Genomic DNA, 19469 nt, shown 5'->3' with positions numbered 1-19469 from the left:
TAACGTTCCTATCGAGTACTCGATTACATTGGAACTTACACGACTAGTTTCGGCTATAATTTAGCCATCAACGGGTGTTATGTAGTTTAAACTTATTACATGAAATTACTGATTGTTATTGTTTTTATGATTTATATTCTTCATTTTTCTGATGATGTTCTGGTCCTTTGTATTTTTCTTCGTTGGTTGTATTATCGCAGGTCACTATTAGGTTTCTATTTCTTATTTGTAGTGACTTCAATATTTTGTGTATGACTGTGAAGTAAAGTTTCAATTTTATCAATGATAATTGATGGCTAAATTATAGCCGAAACTAGTCGTGTAAGTTCCAATGTAATCGAGTACTCGATAGGAACGTTAATTGATGTTTTAATCTTTTAACAATATTATATTTGTGATTGACGGCAAAAGTTTTTAATAAATATTTTAATAATATATAATCACAATATGACGCATTTACAATATCTTATAAATCTTATTTCAACTAACCTCACACATTTAAAATTTGTTTTATGTTTCGTGCCATTGGATTTCAAGAACTTCACTCGTTAGACCACCGGAATACAACTTTATTATTTAAACATTAATGTCACTTTTATTTATTTATTCTACTTAGTAGCTGTTTCCTTTGTTTTCTGGACTACTTCGCATGTCCCCACGACATTTACATTCATTTAACTTGGAATAACCTGCATGATTTCACACATGTTGAAAATTACCCTCCACAGCATTCTATTGGTGTTCAAGTATTGGTTTACAGTTTTACCATAATTGGCTTATGTTGACTACAGACGTGGTTTTACAGTTTATGACAGTGAATCACAAAACAATTACCTGTAGACCACCAGAACACAATTTCATTATTCAAATATTAACATTTCAATACTAATGTTCAGGTAATAAAGTTGTATTTCAAAGTCAATGCTTAAATAATATAGTTGTATTCAGATCGTCTAATCTCCCACCCTTTCACAGCACACATAAAATATTTTCCTACCTTTATTTAACTACTCTAAAAATACAAATTAAGAAGCTCCTAATTACATAATTATCATCTTTCTCTTCTGTTCACTTCATCATCTATGGTTCAAGTAACTCCTCAACTCCCTTGGTCTCTATCTATTATAGAGTTAAAATTTCACTACATAAATTAAAAGCATTCCCTGCCTCTACAGTGTGGGCAACATTTCTTCACATCATCTATGAGTGAAACTCATGAATGAACTTGTGGACATTAACTGCTATCATTTTCACCTCAAAACAAAATCACCTATCTTTGTAAAAGAATGGGTCGCTAACCTTGAAAATGCTGAATCGGAGCTCTTCTCCATGCTTTTCCTCCAAGATTCTCTCCGGAAAGTGGATGAGTGCCGGTCCCTACAAGGGCCCCCTAAACCTCCACCTGGAGGGACTCGCTCCAAGGGACGATAAAAATTGACGCAGATCCCATATCGACTTTTCCCTGTGCAAACATGACGGCAACCGAATTTCATGAAAAACAACAGAAATATCACACCACTGGACTTGCTCTAGTTAATGATTTAAGATCCATGGCTTTAACAACACTGCACGTGGTAGTGTACAGAAGGAACGTCTTTATTTTACAAAACTGTAACAATTTATCTGCACTAAAACATGTGATAAAAGAAAGGCAATAAATGTTGAAACAAGCAAAACAGCATAACTTGTACAAGCAGCAGAGGAAAATAAAAGTAAAATGATTATAAAAATAACCAAGATCATTAAGTTCTAGAAAGAAATTTGCCAAAAAATAGAATGAGAGTATCTCGAGTATTACTGCAAGTGTTCATCAGTTGGACCTCTGTAACCAGTTCACTTAACACACAGTTTATTTGTTTTGTTCTCAGGATAAAAACTGATTGTTTCCCTAAACATCAATAAGTAGTTCAACCTCGTAATAAATCTGTGCTTTCTTGATAATATGACAAACATTTACTCATAAAGTATCAATATTATTTAAGCCCGCTTCATACTTTACCATACCAACATTCATAAAATCATACTCTAACCAAATGTCGGAGTAAACCTTACAGTTTTAACTTAAAATAAACTGATTACATCCAGATAAATGTACCATATAAGTAATTCTCTCTCAAATGCTATGAAACACCTGCCAAAGCATGTTGCACACTAATTTTGGACTGAGCCCAGCACCCTCAAAATTAAAAGAAAAATAAATGTACCTAGTCACATAACATAAGTTAAATCAACTTCAAAGTAATGTAGGATTTATTGATCAGGACAACATTTTGCAGGACTCCTACCTGAGTCCTTCTCAGTGAGGGTGAACACAAATGACGTAGCTTCGCGCAATGCAGTGCGTCGTGGTCCAACAGAAACACACCCTTCGGGCTGGCAGAAGTACACCATGTCGAGAGGCAACGGGAAGTCCTTGTGGTCCTCCGTGGGATACCTCCGCAAGAGCTCGGGCGCCTGCACAGACGGAGACGATCCTACTGCCGACCCAGTGCGGGCACGCGCAGTTCCCTGGGGACGAGCTCCCACGATGGCAAGATAGTCCACAAGACGAGGACATAAGAATTTCTTCTGGATGTCACACATTGTTAGAGTTCTATCTTTCAGCTCACAGGAAGAGTCTAATGTTCTCTAGCCCGTGGTACGATTAACATAACAGTCAAAATGAGCACAGCTTGATAGTAGTAAACAAAATGGCAACACTCACATGTCACGCACTACGTTGCAGATAGCGAACAAACGTACAGCCACTGTACCATCACTAACAAATTCTGCCTCTGAAGATAACTAAACTTTTCGCAGAGCACAAACATGACTAAATATCTTACAATATTCACATTTAAAGAAAAGGTAAGAATCATTTATTGCAACATGAATGGCTGTGAAAAACCATTCCCTTTATTCATCCCATGAAAACAGCATAGATGTGGAGGGGTCACCGCACAATGAACATATGATGATAAAGTTTATGAGTCCATCTGATGCTTCTTCCTCCAGTAGGGTTGAGTCTACGAGGAGTCATGGCATTGATGAGATGAGAGCCACAGGAACACGGCTGTTCTCATGCTGCAGAAAAAACACATGACAAGGTCAATCGAGACAGAAATTTGTTACTTCACTACAAAAATCTCTTTTGGGGAAAGCAAATCTCTTCTGTAGTGACACACAATGTGTGTGTGCATGATTTCACCCATGATACTCTAAACAAAATTTAAATTTCTTCTTTAGAAGACATAAGAAACTAATTTCATAGTAAAGGACCTTATCTGAAAATCTGTTAATTATTCAGCTGGTTAAGACACCTTCCGATTACCATGTCAATAAAACCCTGCCATTTATCCTACCCTGAGCCAGTTAAGCACAAGTTACAATTTTAAAAACCTCTTTCTCATATTATCCTCCCACATTTGCCAAATTCTTCATTTGAGGCTTCCAAATTACAATTTTGTAAGCATTCCTTCTTTCCCCAACAAGTTAGCTGGTACAGATTCCACACTTCAAGTTAAAAGAATGTCACACAGCACTGTAAGAATCAGAAAGTGCTGCAGGGAGGCGCTGGGCGGACTGCTGCGGTGGTCATTTCTGGGTCCAGCACTAGGAAATGATGACTGTGAAAGAGGGAAGGTAGATCTCTTCTTGTGAAAAACAGTAAAACAAAGCGAAGTAACAAATACAGAAATACGAGTTACGCAGTAATTCTCTATCTTTCTGTAACATTCAAATGGCGTATATGAACGATGATTATTTGGACAGAAAATGGTTATGGCATAACTTACTATGTCCATGGAAAAAGAGTCCTTCCGGAGAAGTTCCCCGTCTTGCACAAAATCTGAACATTCAATTACGATATTTTGCTTGGACATTGTTACATTGTCTATTGTTTTAAAAAAGCAAACCAATATAAATGTAAAAATTCTAAAATTCAATATATTTTGGAGCTTGGTAGTCTGTGAGGCCTTTTAGATAAAGCTAATCTTCATCAATGTTGTGTGAAGCACAAGATGTCGTCCCCTGCTACGATAAACCATTCCCGTGTATGAAATACTTAACTTGAATTTGAAAACAGTACCTTGTAACTATAAATGGGGAGTGTGCTTACACTAATGGGTCTGTTGTCATGCCAGGAGGACTAAGAGTCACTGCCTCTGGTGGGAGGGACTCACACCAAGCAAATGCACAGAAGCAGTCAAACAAAGGGAGATTGCAGCTACTTGCCTGTGGGGAGGTAAGCACGGAAACAAATGTGACACAAACTGCGGTGGGTCAGACTACAGGATGACTGATGGAATAATTTTTTAAAAGCCCATATCCAAAACAAGATATTTAAATGCCAATCAGACAAAACTTCTGAACAAAAGAAAAGGAAAATGGCAGACGACACAGAGCAATTTCAGTGGTGTATGCAATGGTTTGGTTGCTCCCACAGATGGCCTTGCTCTATACTTGGTACGTCCACTACTTCAGTACTTGAGACTGAGACTGGAGAATGTCGACGTCTTTCTTGATGACCGGTGACAGTATAAGTGAGAAGGTGACACTCAGCTGGCCAAACAAACTCTCTGCAATGGCCATGAATACTTGTATTTCCTGCATACTACATCTAGCTCAGTCTGTAATACAGTAGTGTCATCCCAGCGTTATTTTACAGTCTTCAAACACATGAACCTTCATACTTGCCCTTATTTTAAAGGCTTATGTTAATTCCAACTCCCGTGGTCTGCCAGTTTTTCCTGTGTAACAACTCAGTCACATACAAAACTGTACATATACAATTATTCGTGGTTTTTTTTCCATCTAATCCGAAGATCTTCAATGTCCTTCAGACACTTGACCCCAATCTCAACAACCACCTTTCACCTACTCTCTCTATAAGTGATCAGTATTGATCCAGTTCTCCTCGGATACGTTAGTACTTCTGAATAACTTCAAGACATATCTACGCTCTTCCTAGGTATGTTCATTTTTACATTTTACATTCCATTTTTATTTATTTTTACCTTATTACATTTTGTCTTCTATACTCGTTCTTTCAAGATCAGTAATAATTAAAAATATTTAAATTATTTACGTTACAGGCTACCTATTGAACCACTATCACTTCAAAATATACCCTCACTCCAATGAATTTGGAAGTAAACATCATCAGAAGTTACACAACAGTAATTAAGTTTTAGTTTATAAGATTATAATTTTTAACTTTTAACTTTACACCTGAAGATGGTTCAATGTAACCGAAACATGTAGTAAAAAGTTGTACCAAATATGTAAATGATATTTTAATATCTTATGTATAATTTTATTTATATACAATTGTGATTAGACGGAAAAAAAACACGAATAATTAAATTTTAATTCACAATATGACGCAATTATATCAACTTATGTACATATACAGTTTGCTGGAAAGGATTCAATTTTTGTGGCTTTATTTTGGACAGAAATCTTCAGACCTTACTGTCAGCCTTGAAGACAGTTCTGATATTACGGTGGTTCCCTACATGTATTAACTGTGTGTGTGTGGGGGGGGGGGGGCTGCCCGTGGAGTGAGGCTTCAATGAGTAATGTTCCTCAAACGTAGCGTGGTTTCATTAAAACCTAAGTTTAATTTTAGAAACGACAGGCTGTCACGAGGACCGGCGGTCGATATACTGTTAAACGGCAGGGCGCATGGTATTCCAGGGATAATACGGAGAAGGTGTGTGCCGAATCGTAGGAGGTCTTGAAGGCGCAGCCCCAATGGAGTTGACGTGAGGGCCTCGTATCTCCCACCGAATGTAACATAAAACACAGATGTGTACGTCGGGTGCTTGCGTTGTGTCGCCAGCCTCGCAACTCGACTGCAAAGGAGAAGTTTCCTGAGCGGTGATAGCGCATGCGCGATAGCGGAAAGTGGCGAGGCGAATTCCTGTGTTGTGAACGGGGTCTATTGGACTTCGTGGCGGACCCATGCACGAAGCTGCCATAGTCCATCTGTGAGCGGATTCATGAACGATAAAGTCGGAGCAGAGTCTGCCACGACCGGCCAGAAAAAAGAACTAACTTTTAAAACATTGAGTGACCGTTCGCATTTAGAGCGTAGGCACCTCAACGGAGGTTCCCTCGAGACCTTGCTGTCAAGGATGAGAGCCAGAAATGTACCCGTCGGGACAAATAGCAGGGCGATAACACCCTGAAAGGGGGATGGGTGAGGATGCAAAGCCCTAAAACGTCTTAAATGTATACAACGAGTTATGTCTGGGGGTGAAATGAAAATCCAGGCAGAGGTGCGTACATCGAATCCAGTGCACACACCACAAACTGATCTCCGCCTATCGTCAGAAGTAATTGGCATTCCAATACAGAATATCCACGATGGATGGCCAGGAAAAAACACTTGACTGGTGATCGCTTCAGGCTCCATCAGTGTTTACCTCCAGGAGTCAGACGTATCTGAGGGGTAATCGAATTGATGATCCCAACCCAAACAATGATCCTTATGCCTCAAAAACCTGTTTATTCTACTTCGTAGCTGCCCTTAAGAAATCAAAGACAGAAGCATAGGACTTGACATTTAAATTTATGAAAATCCTGGACACATTTTACCTCTAAAAAGTTATAAAAATCTGTGAAATTCATAAATATTTTGGGGTGAAAAGTAGTGAGGGTGGAATACATGCTTCAGAAATCCAGGACCGTGTAAATTTTTGGACAACAAATTTTTAACGATAAGTTGTACATTATGGAAGAAAATCATTATAGGGAATATTAAGCACAGCTTCTACAACACAACAATAAAAAATACTGTATTACATGGTTCGGAAATATGGCATTTTAAGAAGAAAATAAAAAATGATTTACAATTTTTTGGAGGTAATCTCCAAAAATATCAAGAAGACAAAATCCTAAACAACAAGCAAACATACTCCCACTAATCTACATGCACTTTAATAAGTGCAGTCTCCAACCACTGCAGCTACAGCAACTTAAGGTGGCAAATGTGACGAGACACAGAGGCCATTCAAGTAATTCTGCTAAAACAAACATCAACTTTTGATTGTGGTTATGATAAGCGACAAGAACACTTTCAAATACAACATCAAACTCAATGCGGCACATACGCCACGTCCAGACATTTTCTGAAGAGAAAAATTATCATACGGCATACGCTTCATGTCTGTGTGACTGACGTGCATTATTCACAGATTCATTTGCAAGATCATGAAGAGAGATGCCACCATAACAACGTACCTTCAACCAGTCAATGTGGGGGTTACTTCAACTTCTACGTAGGTTGTAAGCATACTTATGTTTAGGATCGTGAAATACTGAGTTCCGACAACTGCGGAAGGAGAATACTTCTTTCAAGACTACCATCTCAGTAATTTGCAAACAGGGCAGGTTAAGATGGTTGTCTTCTGGCTTCTTTCACTGTGCAGTCTGGTAGAAGTTTACCGACGTTGCAGGGACCTCTGAAATAATAAAGATCTACCAGACTACATGGCGCAACAATCCGGATGACAACCCTCTTCACACTCACTGCCACGAAAACCTCAAATCCTACTTAAGACAGGTTAACAAAGCTATAATTTTACATATGTTGAAAGTTGAATGCTGGTATATTTCACCACTTTTAGGTAATCATGTCTTTACCAGCAATGCATGTGTACGCAAAGACAATTGACTTACATAATTATGAATTTTATGGTCTCTGTACAAGTAGAAGCAGGAATCATTCTTCCTAGATCTTAATTAATAGGCAGTATTTTATAACTGCTACAAGAACACACTTAAAATCATAATTTTACACCAAATTGTAAGCATATTTTGCCACAGTACATAAGCATCTATCACGAATGTTCCAATCTTTAGGTCAAAACACATGCAACCAGGAGATAAGATTTTTGCAACAAATATATTTGTTGTGAAGTGCATTCACAATGGCTCCACTGTGTTCATCCACACACACACAAAAACTCCAACCCCAGTTTATCAGATTTTTACAAAATTTGGTTGTGTGGTCCTTTATGAAAATTTACCACCAATCAACCAAATCTTTTGGTCCACAATCGACACATATAATTCTATTTTACATGATAATAAGCTATACTTTTTGGTACAACAAGATAAATAACAAGAAAAAACTTTTAAAAATTCGTAGCCATTAACACAGTGAAAATCTCGCTCTACGTAAATTTTCTTCAAACGACGTTTTCATTATGATGACTGTAGAACAAAAAAAAATTAAATAAGAATTTCTAAACACATGAATATGAAATGTGTCTTTTTTACACACTGCATACAGACTTTTAAATAGTTTCCCTCTTTTCTGTGTTAAATTTAAAGCATTAAAAACTTTAACATCCATATTTGTTAATAACACTGAGAAAACTGTAATTAATTTAAATTCTGGTCAATTTGAAAGAGTTTATACTGAACTTTTAAAAATGTTCCACTGTATACCAAGAAGACCAAGTAACACACTTGTACTTCACATCAAGGTTTCAGACCTTAGCATGCAGACTGGCTAATTGAACTGACATTTTCTGCAGTTTTCCTTAATACCTCCATTGCATGTCCTTCCCAATTCATTACCCACAGTCCCCTTGCAATTCAACACCCCACATGCTATGGAGCTCATCAACAACCATTAAATAACCAAGACAGAAATCAAACACCAAACAAAAGATCATTTTTAAAACAAATGCCAGTTGTGTGCACAGAAATAAAATATACATAACCTACGAATCTGTGACAAAAAGTCCTATTTTTTTAAAAATCAATCTTTAATGCCTAGTTTATGTCGTTCACTACATCAATTCTTTAAGAATAACGTTCTAGCAGAAATTCAGAATCTCAACTCGCACTGAAACAAACACCAGGAGCCCCACATCAAAATATAGTCTTACCAGCTCCAGAGCTCCACCCCTAACTGGAGAGCCTCCTTTCTCCAGTGCTGACCTCATTCCCCACTCCTTCCAGCCAGCAGATCAATAGCATGCGGCGAGTAGCAGACAAGACAAGTCAGAGGGGTGTGAGGTCGGGCCGGCCGGCCCGCCGGCCAGTCAATACAACATGAAAACGTCACTTCACTTACACGAAAAGGGAAATCCATGAAGGTTCAATCCCTGTGGGTACAACTGAGTGTGCTAACCAATCATTTAACTTTAAAAATCCACATACATGATGAAACTGCACTATATTAATATCTGAAGTCGTCGGAACAAATACCTGAGAGCCTGGCACTCAATCATGTTTCTACGCAGCCCTTTGGCATTAATAAAGATGACAATAATCACCAAAATCACCTGAAAACTGTAAAGACTGATTTCATGAAGCACATTATTGTTTGGAAGTAAGTGGTCATGGCCTATTTTAAGGTACTATCCTGACATCTCCCTTGAGGGACTGGGGAAAACCATAAAAAACTCAGTCGGGCCAAGATTTGAACTTAGGACCTCCCAAATATGAAACATGTTATTGATGTCATCATCACCCTGCCAATTAACATAAGTAATTAATTATCTGGTAACAGAATTTGAATACTCAACATCACCATTAATAATACAGATGCCATCGCACATTTGCCTGAACTGCCAAAAACCAAATCACATTCTCACAATCCACTTCTATGACATCATTTAAGCTCCAATATTCTTCTCAGTCCACCGCTGCATTTCTTCTCCTAAATCTACTTCTATAATCTGGATTACTGAGTCTCTGGACTATTCTCTCATTCTCATAGTCTTTCACTCTATTATCAGAGTGATCTGCAGATTATTTAAACACGCTACTTCAATCGTAGAGGTCATATAGCACCAAATGAGATGGAAACGTAATCAAGACTCGTGAGCGCACAAACACTTGGGGGGGGGGGGGGATGCAGTTTTTGTGCTTGAGAAAACCACAAAAAAGAAAGATGATGTTGCTCAGTCAGGATTTGAACTAGGTCTCTCTCGCACAAACAAACTATGGTGTTACTGCTATCATTTTCCCCTTCTACTCGTAGTGTAACTGTTTCAGTCAGTTTATTTTCAGGCTCAAACAATTCTCACAACCCACAGACTGAAAAACCATCTCATCCGCAATGGATCCATACTTCACCACAATCTTTAAGTGTGTCCCAAAGAGATGTGTACAGTCCACGACTGTAATCTTGAGACTTGCAAGGAATGCAGTAAGTCAGTAGCGTTAAAGGCAGACGCTATCCTTCCTCCTTCACCCCACGTCCTCGCCCCGCAAGTCTCAAGACTACGGTTGTGGACTCTACTCATTATAATATGGACTTGTTAACGCTGCTCACCACCTGTATGGATATGGGGACATGTGGTGTCAACAAGATGGGGCACCCCCACATAATCATCATCGTGATGTCAGGACCTATCTTGACAATGACTTTCCTGAATGATGAACAGGACAAAGAGGATTTGTTGAGTAACCCCATGACTGCCAGATTTAACTCTTGTGGAATTACTTGAAGGATGCAGCAATTCAACTGATTTCAGTTCAGTTGCAATTTAGGTACAGTGAGAGGTACAGCATCCACCAGTAAGAAATTCATCTTTTTCCTATAGTTCATCATGTATTTCTTCATTAACTAATTGCATCCTTTTACTAGGACCCACCACGATTTTGACAAGGAAAGGTTCAAACCCAGGACAACAAAACACTTCTTTGCAATACTAAAGTCTAAGAAGGAGACATAATGAACAAATAAATAAAGGTGAATGTATTGTGAGTACGTAAATTTTGAATATGCCAGTAAGACTACTTCCAATGTACTACCCCTGGAACTAATTAGCACCAAAACAATTAGTAAGCTTTTAGACACACAATAAGATTATCAGAGGACAAATTTAACTTCATAGCTCCCCCCTCTTTTCACATAGGGCACCTTGAAAATTCTAATCTTGACAAACATTCAGCCAACAACTTTTCAGTGAAACTGGGAACGTACCACAACCTGAACTACGCACAGACACACTTTAAGCAACATAAGAGAATCATAATAAGGGAAATTTTGTGTCTATATGCAAATTTATTAAATTCCATAGATCCACACATTAGTCGGATGATGAAATGATGTGGAGTACATCATAATAATACACAAGCACGATTCAAAGAAATGTAAAGATTTCATTATGATTCTAGTATAAATAAGCAACCATCAGCTTTTGTGTTAGATGAAACTTCTCTGCTATGAAGAGGCGAGCTTGTTTGCTTCCTATCAATTACAGATCTAAAGTTGTGCTGATTAACAGAAACCCTTACATTGGACAACTGGTGGCCTCTAACTAAGCAGGATTGAAAGGCATGTCTGCAGAATACTGTTTTAAGAGCTAATTCACGTTGTTCTGACACAGCAAAAAATCATCAAAATGAATATCATGCAACTACAGACCCTCATGATCATTACAAATCCCAGGGAAGTTAGATTTTAATTCACTAACTCCTTGACTCTTAAATTTATATTAGTATGGTAATGCAGAAATCAAAGTAACACCAAAATTCTTCTGGTACGTAAAAGGTTATTGAAAAGATTAAATACTTCATAAGATAGTGTAATTGCGTCATATTGTGAATATTCTAACAATTATTTATTTTAATCCGTCTTATCACAATATTTAAAATTTCTTATAATTAAGATAATAAAATATCATTGATGTTCCATATCGATTGATCGATTTACATTTTGGAACATCTTTTACACAACATGTTTCAGTTTTTATAAAACCATCATCAGGTGTAAAATATTTACGAACTTAAAACTCAAATATGATTCCATTTGGTGATGTTTCATGCCCAAAATTGAAAAACAAATGGCATGAAACATCACCAAATGGAATCATATTTGAGTTTTAAGTTCGTAAATATTTTACACCTGATGATGGTTTTATAAAAACTGAAACATGTTGTGTAAAAGATGTTCCAAAATGTAAATCGATCAATCGATATGGAACATCAATGATATTTTATTATCTTAATTATAAGAAATTTTAAATATTGTGATAAGACGGATTAAAATAAATAATTATTAAATACTTCCTGATTGAGAAGTCACGCAACTCATTCCTGAGACATGTTCTGTTTTTGTCAAAAAATACATTACACTGAAATCATAATCGTAAAAGAAAAGAGCAACGTTATGTAAAGTGCTAGAAATGTCCACTACGAGATTCCAGGTAACCTTGGATGGGCAGACAGGTTTGAGCAAGTTATAACATGACGTGATCTGCATGGGCTCTTGTATGGTCATGACGACTGTAATCCAGTCAACTGTATTGAATTGCAGACATTAATAAATAACTGAAAAGGAATTACGTGACTTTTCGATTATCCTCTGCAATAAAAACAACGAATAAAACTTAACTGTACATGGTAACATAGTTCAAGTTTCATCAAAGTTAGGCAAATGACTCAAAAGTATCATAAATAATTATGGATCTACAAAAATCCAAGCAACTAAAATTTAGAGTAGGTTCTTCCATACCGAATCTGGCCGATATTCGTCGGGTACATTACGAAACGAACCTAAATTAATGGCTGATTTGTTTATTTATAAAATGTGGCGTTTGGAGGTAATGAACGCCAAGAAACAAACGCTGATGTCAAACGAACCGTAAACATTTCGGCGTGGCGAAACACGAATAATTTGCATATAATTCCTGCTCCAGCGTTTCGAAACACTGGACTGACGTCACGCCTTCCGCGATATTGATCCGACTGTGGAAACGGCGAATCACATACGAAGAAATTACAGTAAAAAAAATGTCCGGCCATTACTCACGGTTCGTGTCTGAGCTCCTGGATGCCGTTTTAATCACGAACGTACGTCATACACTTTTCAAATTATCTATTTTTTTTTTCTGTTTTACAACACAAGGAACATTCACCCACACGCCGTGACCGCTATTCACTTAAACCAACCACTGCCAATGTCATCACTGTCTATCAGGCACTGCTCTGGCCGGGCGAAATCTCACACACGCTCCTTAAAACTGTTTTTTTTTTCGCAGTGGTACACACGCACTATTATGATATCCTGCAGGGAATTATCCACTGTCTGCTACTTTACATTATATATTATAGATCAGGAATTTTAATTTGAAATTTAAATAACAGACAACGCTTTGCTATAATGCGTTCTCCGCTTCGCAATTGTTCAGAGAGTAGAGCGACATGACGATCAGTGTTAGAAGCTCGAGGTTTCAATTAACTACAATGATTTATGCCAACAAAGACACCAATGTCTGCCTGGTTTTAAGAAAAAACGCGAATAGATTTCTGCGACATTTCCGAGTCCTCCGAAAACTTTGGTTGGCTGGTTCCTCGTTGACCAGCCGGAAGATCAGCGGACAGGCGCTGATGCGAAGGTGTCAAATAGCAAAGCTGAAGTTCGAATCCGGATGTCTGAATATGTGTCCTTTAAAGCGTGTACTGTTTTCTCGAAAAGATGCCTACTCCAAAGGCCCGCTGGCAGACCGGGACTCCGCTAATAAGTCTTCACGTGGTTGTCGGGAGGATCCTCCACTGTCCTCAGAGCGACCCTAGAGGGGGCGATGAACAAGGAAAGAGCCCAGCAACTAGAGCCTACGGGGATGAGATGATGGCATTAACAAAGACACAGCATCCGATACCCCGACGGCCTAAAACCTCCAGACCTGCCGAATCCACAACCAGGGATGAGGAGACTCGTCAGATATCCCATCTCTGGTGGAGGATCTATGCAAAGAGGAGACCCTACTTAATCAGTCTTCGAGAATGCAATGGGGAGAATTAGATTTCTCCAAATCAACTCAGTTATTCAGGAACAGAGGGGTACAGGGGGCCAAACGAGAGGATCCGTCAACACTGGGGCACACCAAGAACCTGCTTGGTCTTCTGGCGCAGGGTTATGAAGGCGATGAGGATTTGATTCAGCAAGAGGAGAGACAAGAAGGGGCTCACTGACTATGACCACCGCCCACAAAGCAGACATGGGCGATGCCAACGCCCACAATATTTTATGGGGACGCACAGACATCAATCAACCACAGGGAACAAAGCCGAATGAGGTATCTGCCAAGGTCCGACCTCAAGATAGTTAAAGGACCTACCATCGACGTAAGTTTCCTGACAGAGATGAATGATAACAGAAGGGGGTTCATCTGGTGTATAGGAGATGGATCCAAGACAAGTGAAAGCACTGGAGCTAAGGGATGAGGCTGGGGTTTGGGCCTAGAAGTGGCTGCTGTCTGATGAGTGGCATAATGGCGGCAATCAGAATAAGAAGATGGCCAAGCCGTAGTAGTCCAAGGCCCCCCCCAGTCCAAGAACACTTTTCCGTTGGATCCATTGGCAAAGAAACCCCTCCTGGCAGCATTAAAAAAATTAAAGCCAATTTTGGTTATTTTTAAAAATACTAATTAAAATGACAAATTACTATACCACAAGCTCAAATATAAATGTCGTTGAAATGTCTACAAATTAGTACAGAAATACGAAGTATTAAAAAAAATGGGTAACCAGGCCCCTGTGTGGTAGTCCCGACGTCGCCAAGGCCGAAGTTTATCTAACCTGATATACCGGACATCGAGGAGTGTCCAGGCCCAGGTGGAGGGGGGCATAAGTTATGTAGAAAGCCTTGTGGAACCTCGCTGAAAGACGTGAAAGTTGCCCACAAGGTGTTCTCTTCTCTTACATCAGGCGTGAGGATAACTAAAACACTCCCAAGTCGGGAAACGTAATAATGACTAATCAGCAACCCTTAGATTTTACAACAAAAGCTACGGAGTGTATTCGTTCCTCTGGAGACCTCGTACATCCTCGTCGGTCAGAACTTTTGTAAGTATGCTGCACATTCAACGCAGAGCAATTATAATTAATCACTTAAGCTTGCTATCACCTGACGTAGCAATAGAGTGATTAGCACTCCTGCTCTTACTTCGAGACGTCCTGGGTTCAAATCTCTGCGCGGAGACCTGCTAACATTACAGGGATTTCATGCTCTCAGTCTCTTCAGTACATGACGGGACAGTGCGTTAAATCAGTCTACAGCAACTTCCTTACACATTCTTTCCAATTAATTATTTGCTAATCACTCAATTTACCCGAGAATATTTTATTAACCACTCAGTCAATCGACGCTACATAATACGAGCAAGTGATGGCGGGGCCAATGCAATACAAAAATTACAACATTCGTACGCGCTAACAAAAACGTCATTATACCTACGAGCATATCTACAACACCTGTTTAATGGCATACGGGCCTGGCCGGCAGATCTTTCTCATATATACCAAGACAACATGCCCACGTGATAGGTCTGCTACGTATCAAACATAGACATAACAATATAATACTTACATTTATGCTCCGAAAAAAACAACACCACAACCACTACTGTACGAAACTGCACAATTAATAAACAATTACACACACGCACCACACCAACCATACCCCTGTACAAAATACCCAACATCTGATTGGCTGATATCGTAATCACAATTATGACGTCACTGCAAAAGCAGGAAACATTCAATACCAAACAGATATTGGTATCGCAATGTAATTCACTGGAACGAAGCCATATAATACTGCACTGTCATCTACTGTTAAGAGCGATATCTATCTACTACGGTGGCCACAGCTCAGTCGGTAATAGCGTGAACTACTACTCGCTAACAATTTTGTACCCTCATGCTTTCTCACGTTAATGAATAATTATGGGACCCTGAAAGCGATGTTCTGCCAATTTACTTACAAGGGGTTAGTACCAGTATACTGTATTTTACTATAAATACTTTTATTCTGGTGTTACCACCTGAAAAATTTGATACTTTCTGAATCATAACAAACGGCTAAGACAATCATTCAAAAACTAACAAGGGGTAGAACTTACTCAGTCTTTAGAATAAAGGTAATAATTACATTCTAGAATGCACTTCATATATATCCATGTTGAACTTGTCTGTGGTAAATGTGCAACGTTTCTGAAAAATATGTTTGGCACTTGTACCATTCTACACAGCTATCATATTCCATGAGGCATGAATCCTTCTTGAGAAGCTAATAGTCACTCAATTAGCCAAGAAATTGTCTCACCAGACCTTATCCTGAACCACATGAGTCTCAATCTACTTCCGTAATCATCCCAGCCACATCCAAATCACCCCAAGTTTTCACATCTCTTACAGTTTTCTGGCACACATTTTTATGTGAACAACAAATTTAAATTTAGTTAGTACTTGTTTATAATGCAGTTCAAAACTCATTATACCACTTAATTTCACCTTGCAGTTACAATGGCTTCCTGTGAACTATAAGCACATCCTGCCCTGATCACGAGAGAACGGATGATTCATTAAAGAACCCGAGGGTCGTAATGTACTGAATGTTTTGTTTACAATACAACACTACCTACAAAACTATTTGTAAGTTTAGGTGAAATTAATGTAACAAGATAAACAAATAGTTGGTAAGAGCTTACAGAACAGCTTTACAGCTGATGCTAGCTCTTGATAACAAGCATCAAAATTTTCTGGCATCTTTCATGTGACTTTGTAAAGTCTTTCTGATCAATTTTGGCAACAGTCTGTTCAATATTAAATCAATTTCTGCAAGCTTCATAGGTTATTTCTTTAAGAAATTCTCAAAGATGTCTAGCAGGGTCAAGATCTTGAGATCATGGTGGCCAAAGCCCATACTCAACAACGCACTCACCAGAGAACCCTTGTATGTTTTAAAGTTAAATTCACAGTGTGAGCTGTCACCCCCTCATGTTTAAACCAGCAATCCTGGATGCCAAACATTTCCTGTCACAAATACTTCCTGCATCCCAAACTTTTGTTACCAGTCAGTTTATTGTTGTATTCAGTACTTCCTCGTCAGGATACACACTGCTAAATGCTTCACGAACAGCACCAAACAATTGCAATGTGAAATAACATTAAAAATGAACACTCAATTTTCACACTTGCACAGCTTCTCCACAACTGACTTGAACAATACTGTATCAACTAGGATGGATGACTTTTGCTTGAGTGTCAGGGGAAGGATGGGATAGTATATTACATGGGGATGGACCTGCTTCAGATTTCATTTTTGCGCCACAGTATGATTGTTGCTGGGTTTCATTTAAATGGTACAACTGCATGATAGTAGAGGCTCCATAAATGAATAAACAAGCTTTGTTACTCTTTGTAAATCTTTTACATAAGCTACTGACTTCAAGGGTCCTTTAGAAAGTAAATGAGTGGATGCAGGTCCAATGACCATGGACTTCAAGCTTCCGCACTTCCTTGACCAGTTACAGTACAAACGATTACGGAACTCTATTACAGTAAAACCTCTCTAACTTGGACACTTGCGGTTCCATGATAATGCGTCCAACTTACAGAGGTGTCCAGGATAGAGGGAAAGGGGAAAATCATCCTTTCAAATTGTGGTGTAATGACAATGTGGTAATTGTAGAGTATTATGGAGCCCTTCACAAAAAGGAAATTATTGATAAGAAAAATCAAAAGGGTAAATTAAATTTTTACAAATTTTGTTTTCAGTAAATTAAACATGCATGGATAAGCTCAACGGGAAGGGCACCAATACTTTACGTTTATCGACAATGTAATCTATTTAATTACATAATCTAACTACTGTAGGCTTGCTCGAATTAAGAATTAATGACAATAATAATAATGTTTTGAAACCCACTCTCATGGTTGCACATTACACCCCAGCCTCAATGAAATCTTAAATATTCAGAAAGTATTTTTTTTAATTGTACTTATGGCAGTAGCTCAACATATGATGTCACTTATTTCTTGTAAAAAGGTCCGTCACAAAACACTGCTTTTTTGCTTTTATCTTGGAATTTGTCATCCTCTTTCCAATTTTCGCCACAATCCGAATACGGTTTCAACCATTCCTGGTTGATTATGAGCGAAGGCATAGCGTTCCAATTTCTGTTAACTCAGTTGCAAGCACGGTACTGACAAAGTTAAAACTCCAGTGAGGGGTTTAACAAAAGAATAACTATTCACTTTCACTGCACTCCAATGATGTGTTCAATGTCTCACACCCTCAGGTAGAAGGCATTCATCAGTCAGAAATTCAAAACAACAAAATATTAACTGTAAACATTTCCCATAAAAGCATTGAAACTAAGTGCATGCATGCACCTGTCCAACTTACAACAAAAGGGGTGACCAAGTTCCAGGATAATGGAGTGTCCAAGATATAGGGTGTTGTGGACATGTAAATTATAGGATATTCGCCGGTTCCAATTAAAAGTGTCCAATATAGAAGGGGTGTCCAAGATATAGAGTGTTGTGGACATGTAAATTATAGGATATTCGCCGGTTCCAATTAAAAGTGTCCAATATAGAAGGGGTGTCCAAGATATAGGGTGTTGTGGACATGTAAATTATAGGATATTAGCCAGTTCCAATTAAAAGTGTCCAATATAGAGGGGTATCCAACTAGAGGGGTTTTACTGTGCTTGCCTCATTCTTGAGAAGAACATCTCTTAGCAATCTTGGCATTTTTCTCAGAAAGGGAGGTACTCCTCCAACCCAAACACCCTTCATGGACAAATAGCCTAATAATTCATTCTCCAAAATATCACATCACAGAATCACCAAAAATGTTTGAGATTTGAGGTTTTCACAGTGGTTAGTATGATGACAGTCTTCTAGCCTCTGATGCCACCTTAAGTAAAGGTAGCTTTATCAGTGAACAAAATGCATGTAAAAATCTGCTGCTATACAATACGCTGCTTGCAAGGTAGTCTGCGGCCTGAAGAGCTTTCATGATACAGATACATGTTCTCTACATCACATTCAACTAACAAATGTGGAACTCTTGAGAAACTAGTAATGGTTTCTTTAAATGCTCTTCATAATCTAGTGTGTGTGTTGCATTTTACTTATGAATTGGACAAACTGCATGACTGTAGTGCCAGGGAGTAGTAGTAGTAGCAGCATGACTTGGAGTTCTGACGATGATGGATTAAACTTAAAATTATTCACTATCTGGACTGTAACAAAATACTTTCTACGTTCTTAAAGAGTAATATTGTATAAATTATTCTTATTTTTAAGAGTTCAAACATACAATAGGACGCAATCTTTAAAATTAAATATAACCTGCTGACAATTCAGACATTAAAAAAACTGTCAAGCACTTAACTGCAATTAAAATAAGAAGTAGAAACATTTCAGACAATATTTCCATGTTCTGTATTGAAATCTACTATCATACACATTTTTAGGATCCTATCCTAGCTTGGGTCACAATCAGTGACACAGTGCCGAGACCTTAGGTTTTCAAGGTGGTGAAAATGTAGATTGCAATCTCCTGGGCTGTAATCCCACCAGTCCTGTAGCTAGTTACCAACATTTCGAAGAAAAAAATTGCGTCCACTTGGGGTCACTTCTACCTGCCACAGAGTATTGTAAAGACTTTAATATAACCAAAAGACATACTCATGGTTTGTCTTGCTGATGCTAATCTTTTGGAT

General features: G+C 38.4%; 1 protein-coding gene across 17 annotated transcripts in view; it reads right to left on the bottom strand.

Moving 5' to 3' along the window:
* The window catches only part of Rab3-GEF (Rab3 GDP-GTP exchange factor), a 92338-nt gene extending 76894 nt beyond the window's left edge, over nucleotides 1-15444 (bottom strand). For 11 of the 17 annotated variants that reach the window (XM_087357615.1, XM_087357606.1, XM_087357621.1 and 8 more), the window contains exons 1-3: nucleotides 15320-15444; nucleotides 2286-3063; nucleotides 1300-1462 (exon numbers count right to left, since the gene is read on the bottom strand). In XM_087357615.1, coding sequence (XP_087213741.1) covers nucleotides 1300-1462; nucleotides 2286-2583 — 461 coding nt within the window. In that variant the 5' untranslated portion in view covers nucleotides 2584-3063; nucleotides 15320-15444. Of the gene's footprint in view, nucleotides 1-1299; nucleotides 1463-2285; nucleotides 3064-3521; nucleotides 3719-3773; nucleotides 4023-7224; nucleotides 7445-8882; nucleotides 8999-12760; nucleotides 12900-14529; nucleotides 14671-15319 lie in introns of those variants that run through there. The other 6 variants (XM_087357611.1, XM_087357613.1, XM_087357609.1 and 3 more) reach the window with 6 other exon arrangements.
* Nucleotides 15445-19469: the final 4025 nt, after the last annotated feature.

This window comes from Zootermopsis nevadensis, unplaced genomic scaffold, assembly GCF_977971745.1.
Source record: "Zootermopsis nevadensis isolate Lab colony 2312 unplaced genomic scaffold, Znev_1.0 Znev_ptg000028l, whole genome shotgun sequence".
NCBI lineage: Eukaryota > Metazoa > Arthropoda > Insecta > Blattodea > Termopsidae > Zootermopsis > Zootermopsis nevadensis.
This window is presented reverse-complemented; position numbering and strand designations above follow the sequence as displayed.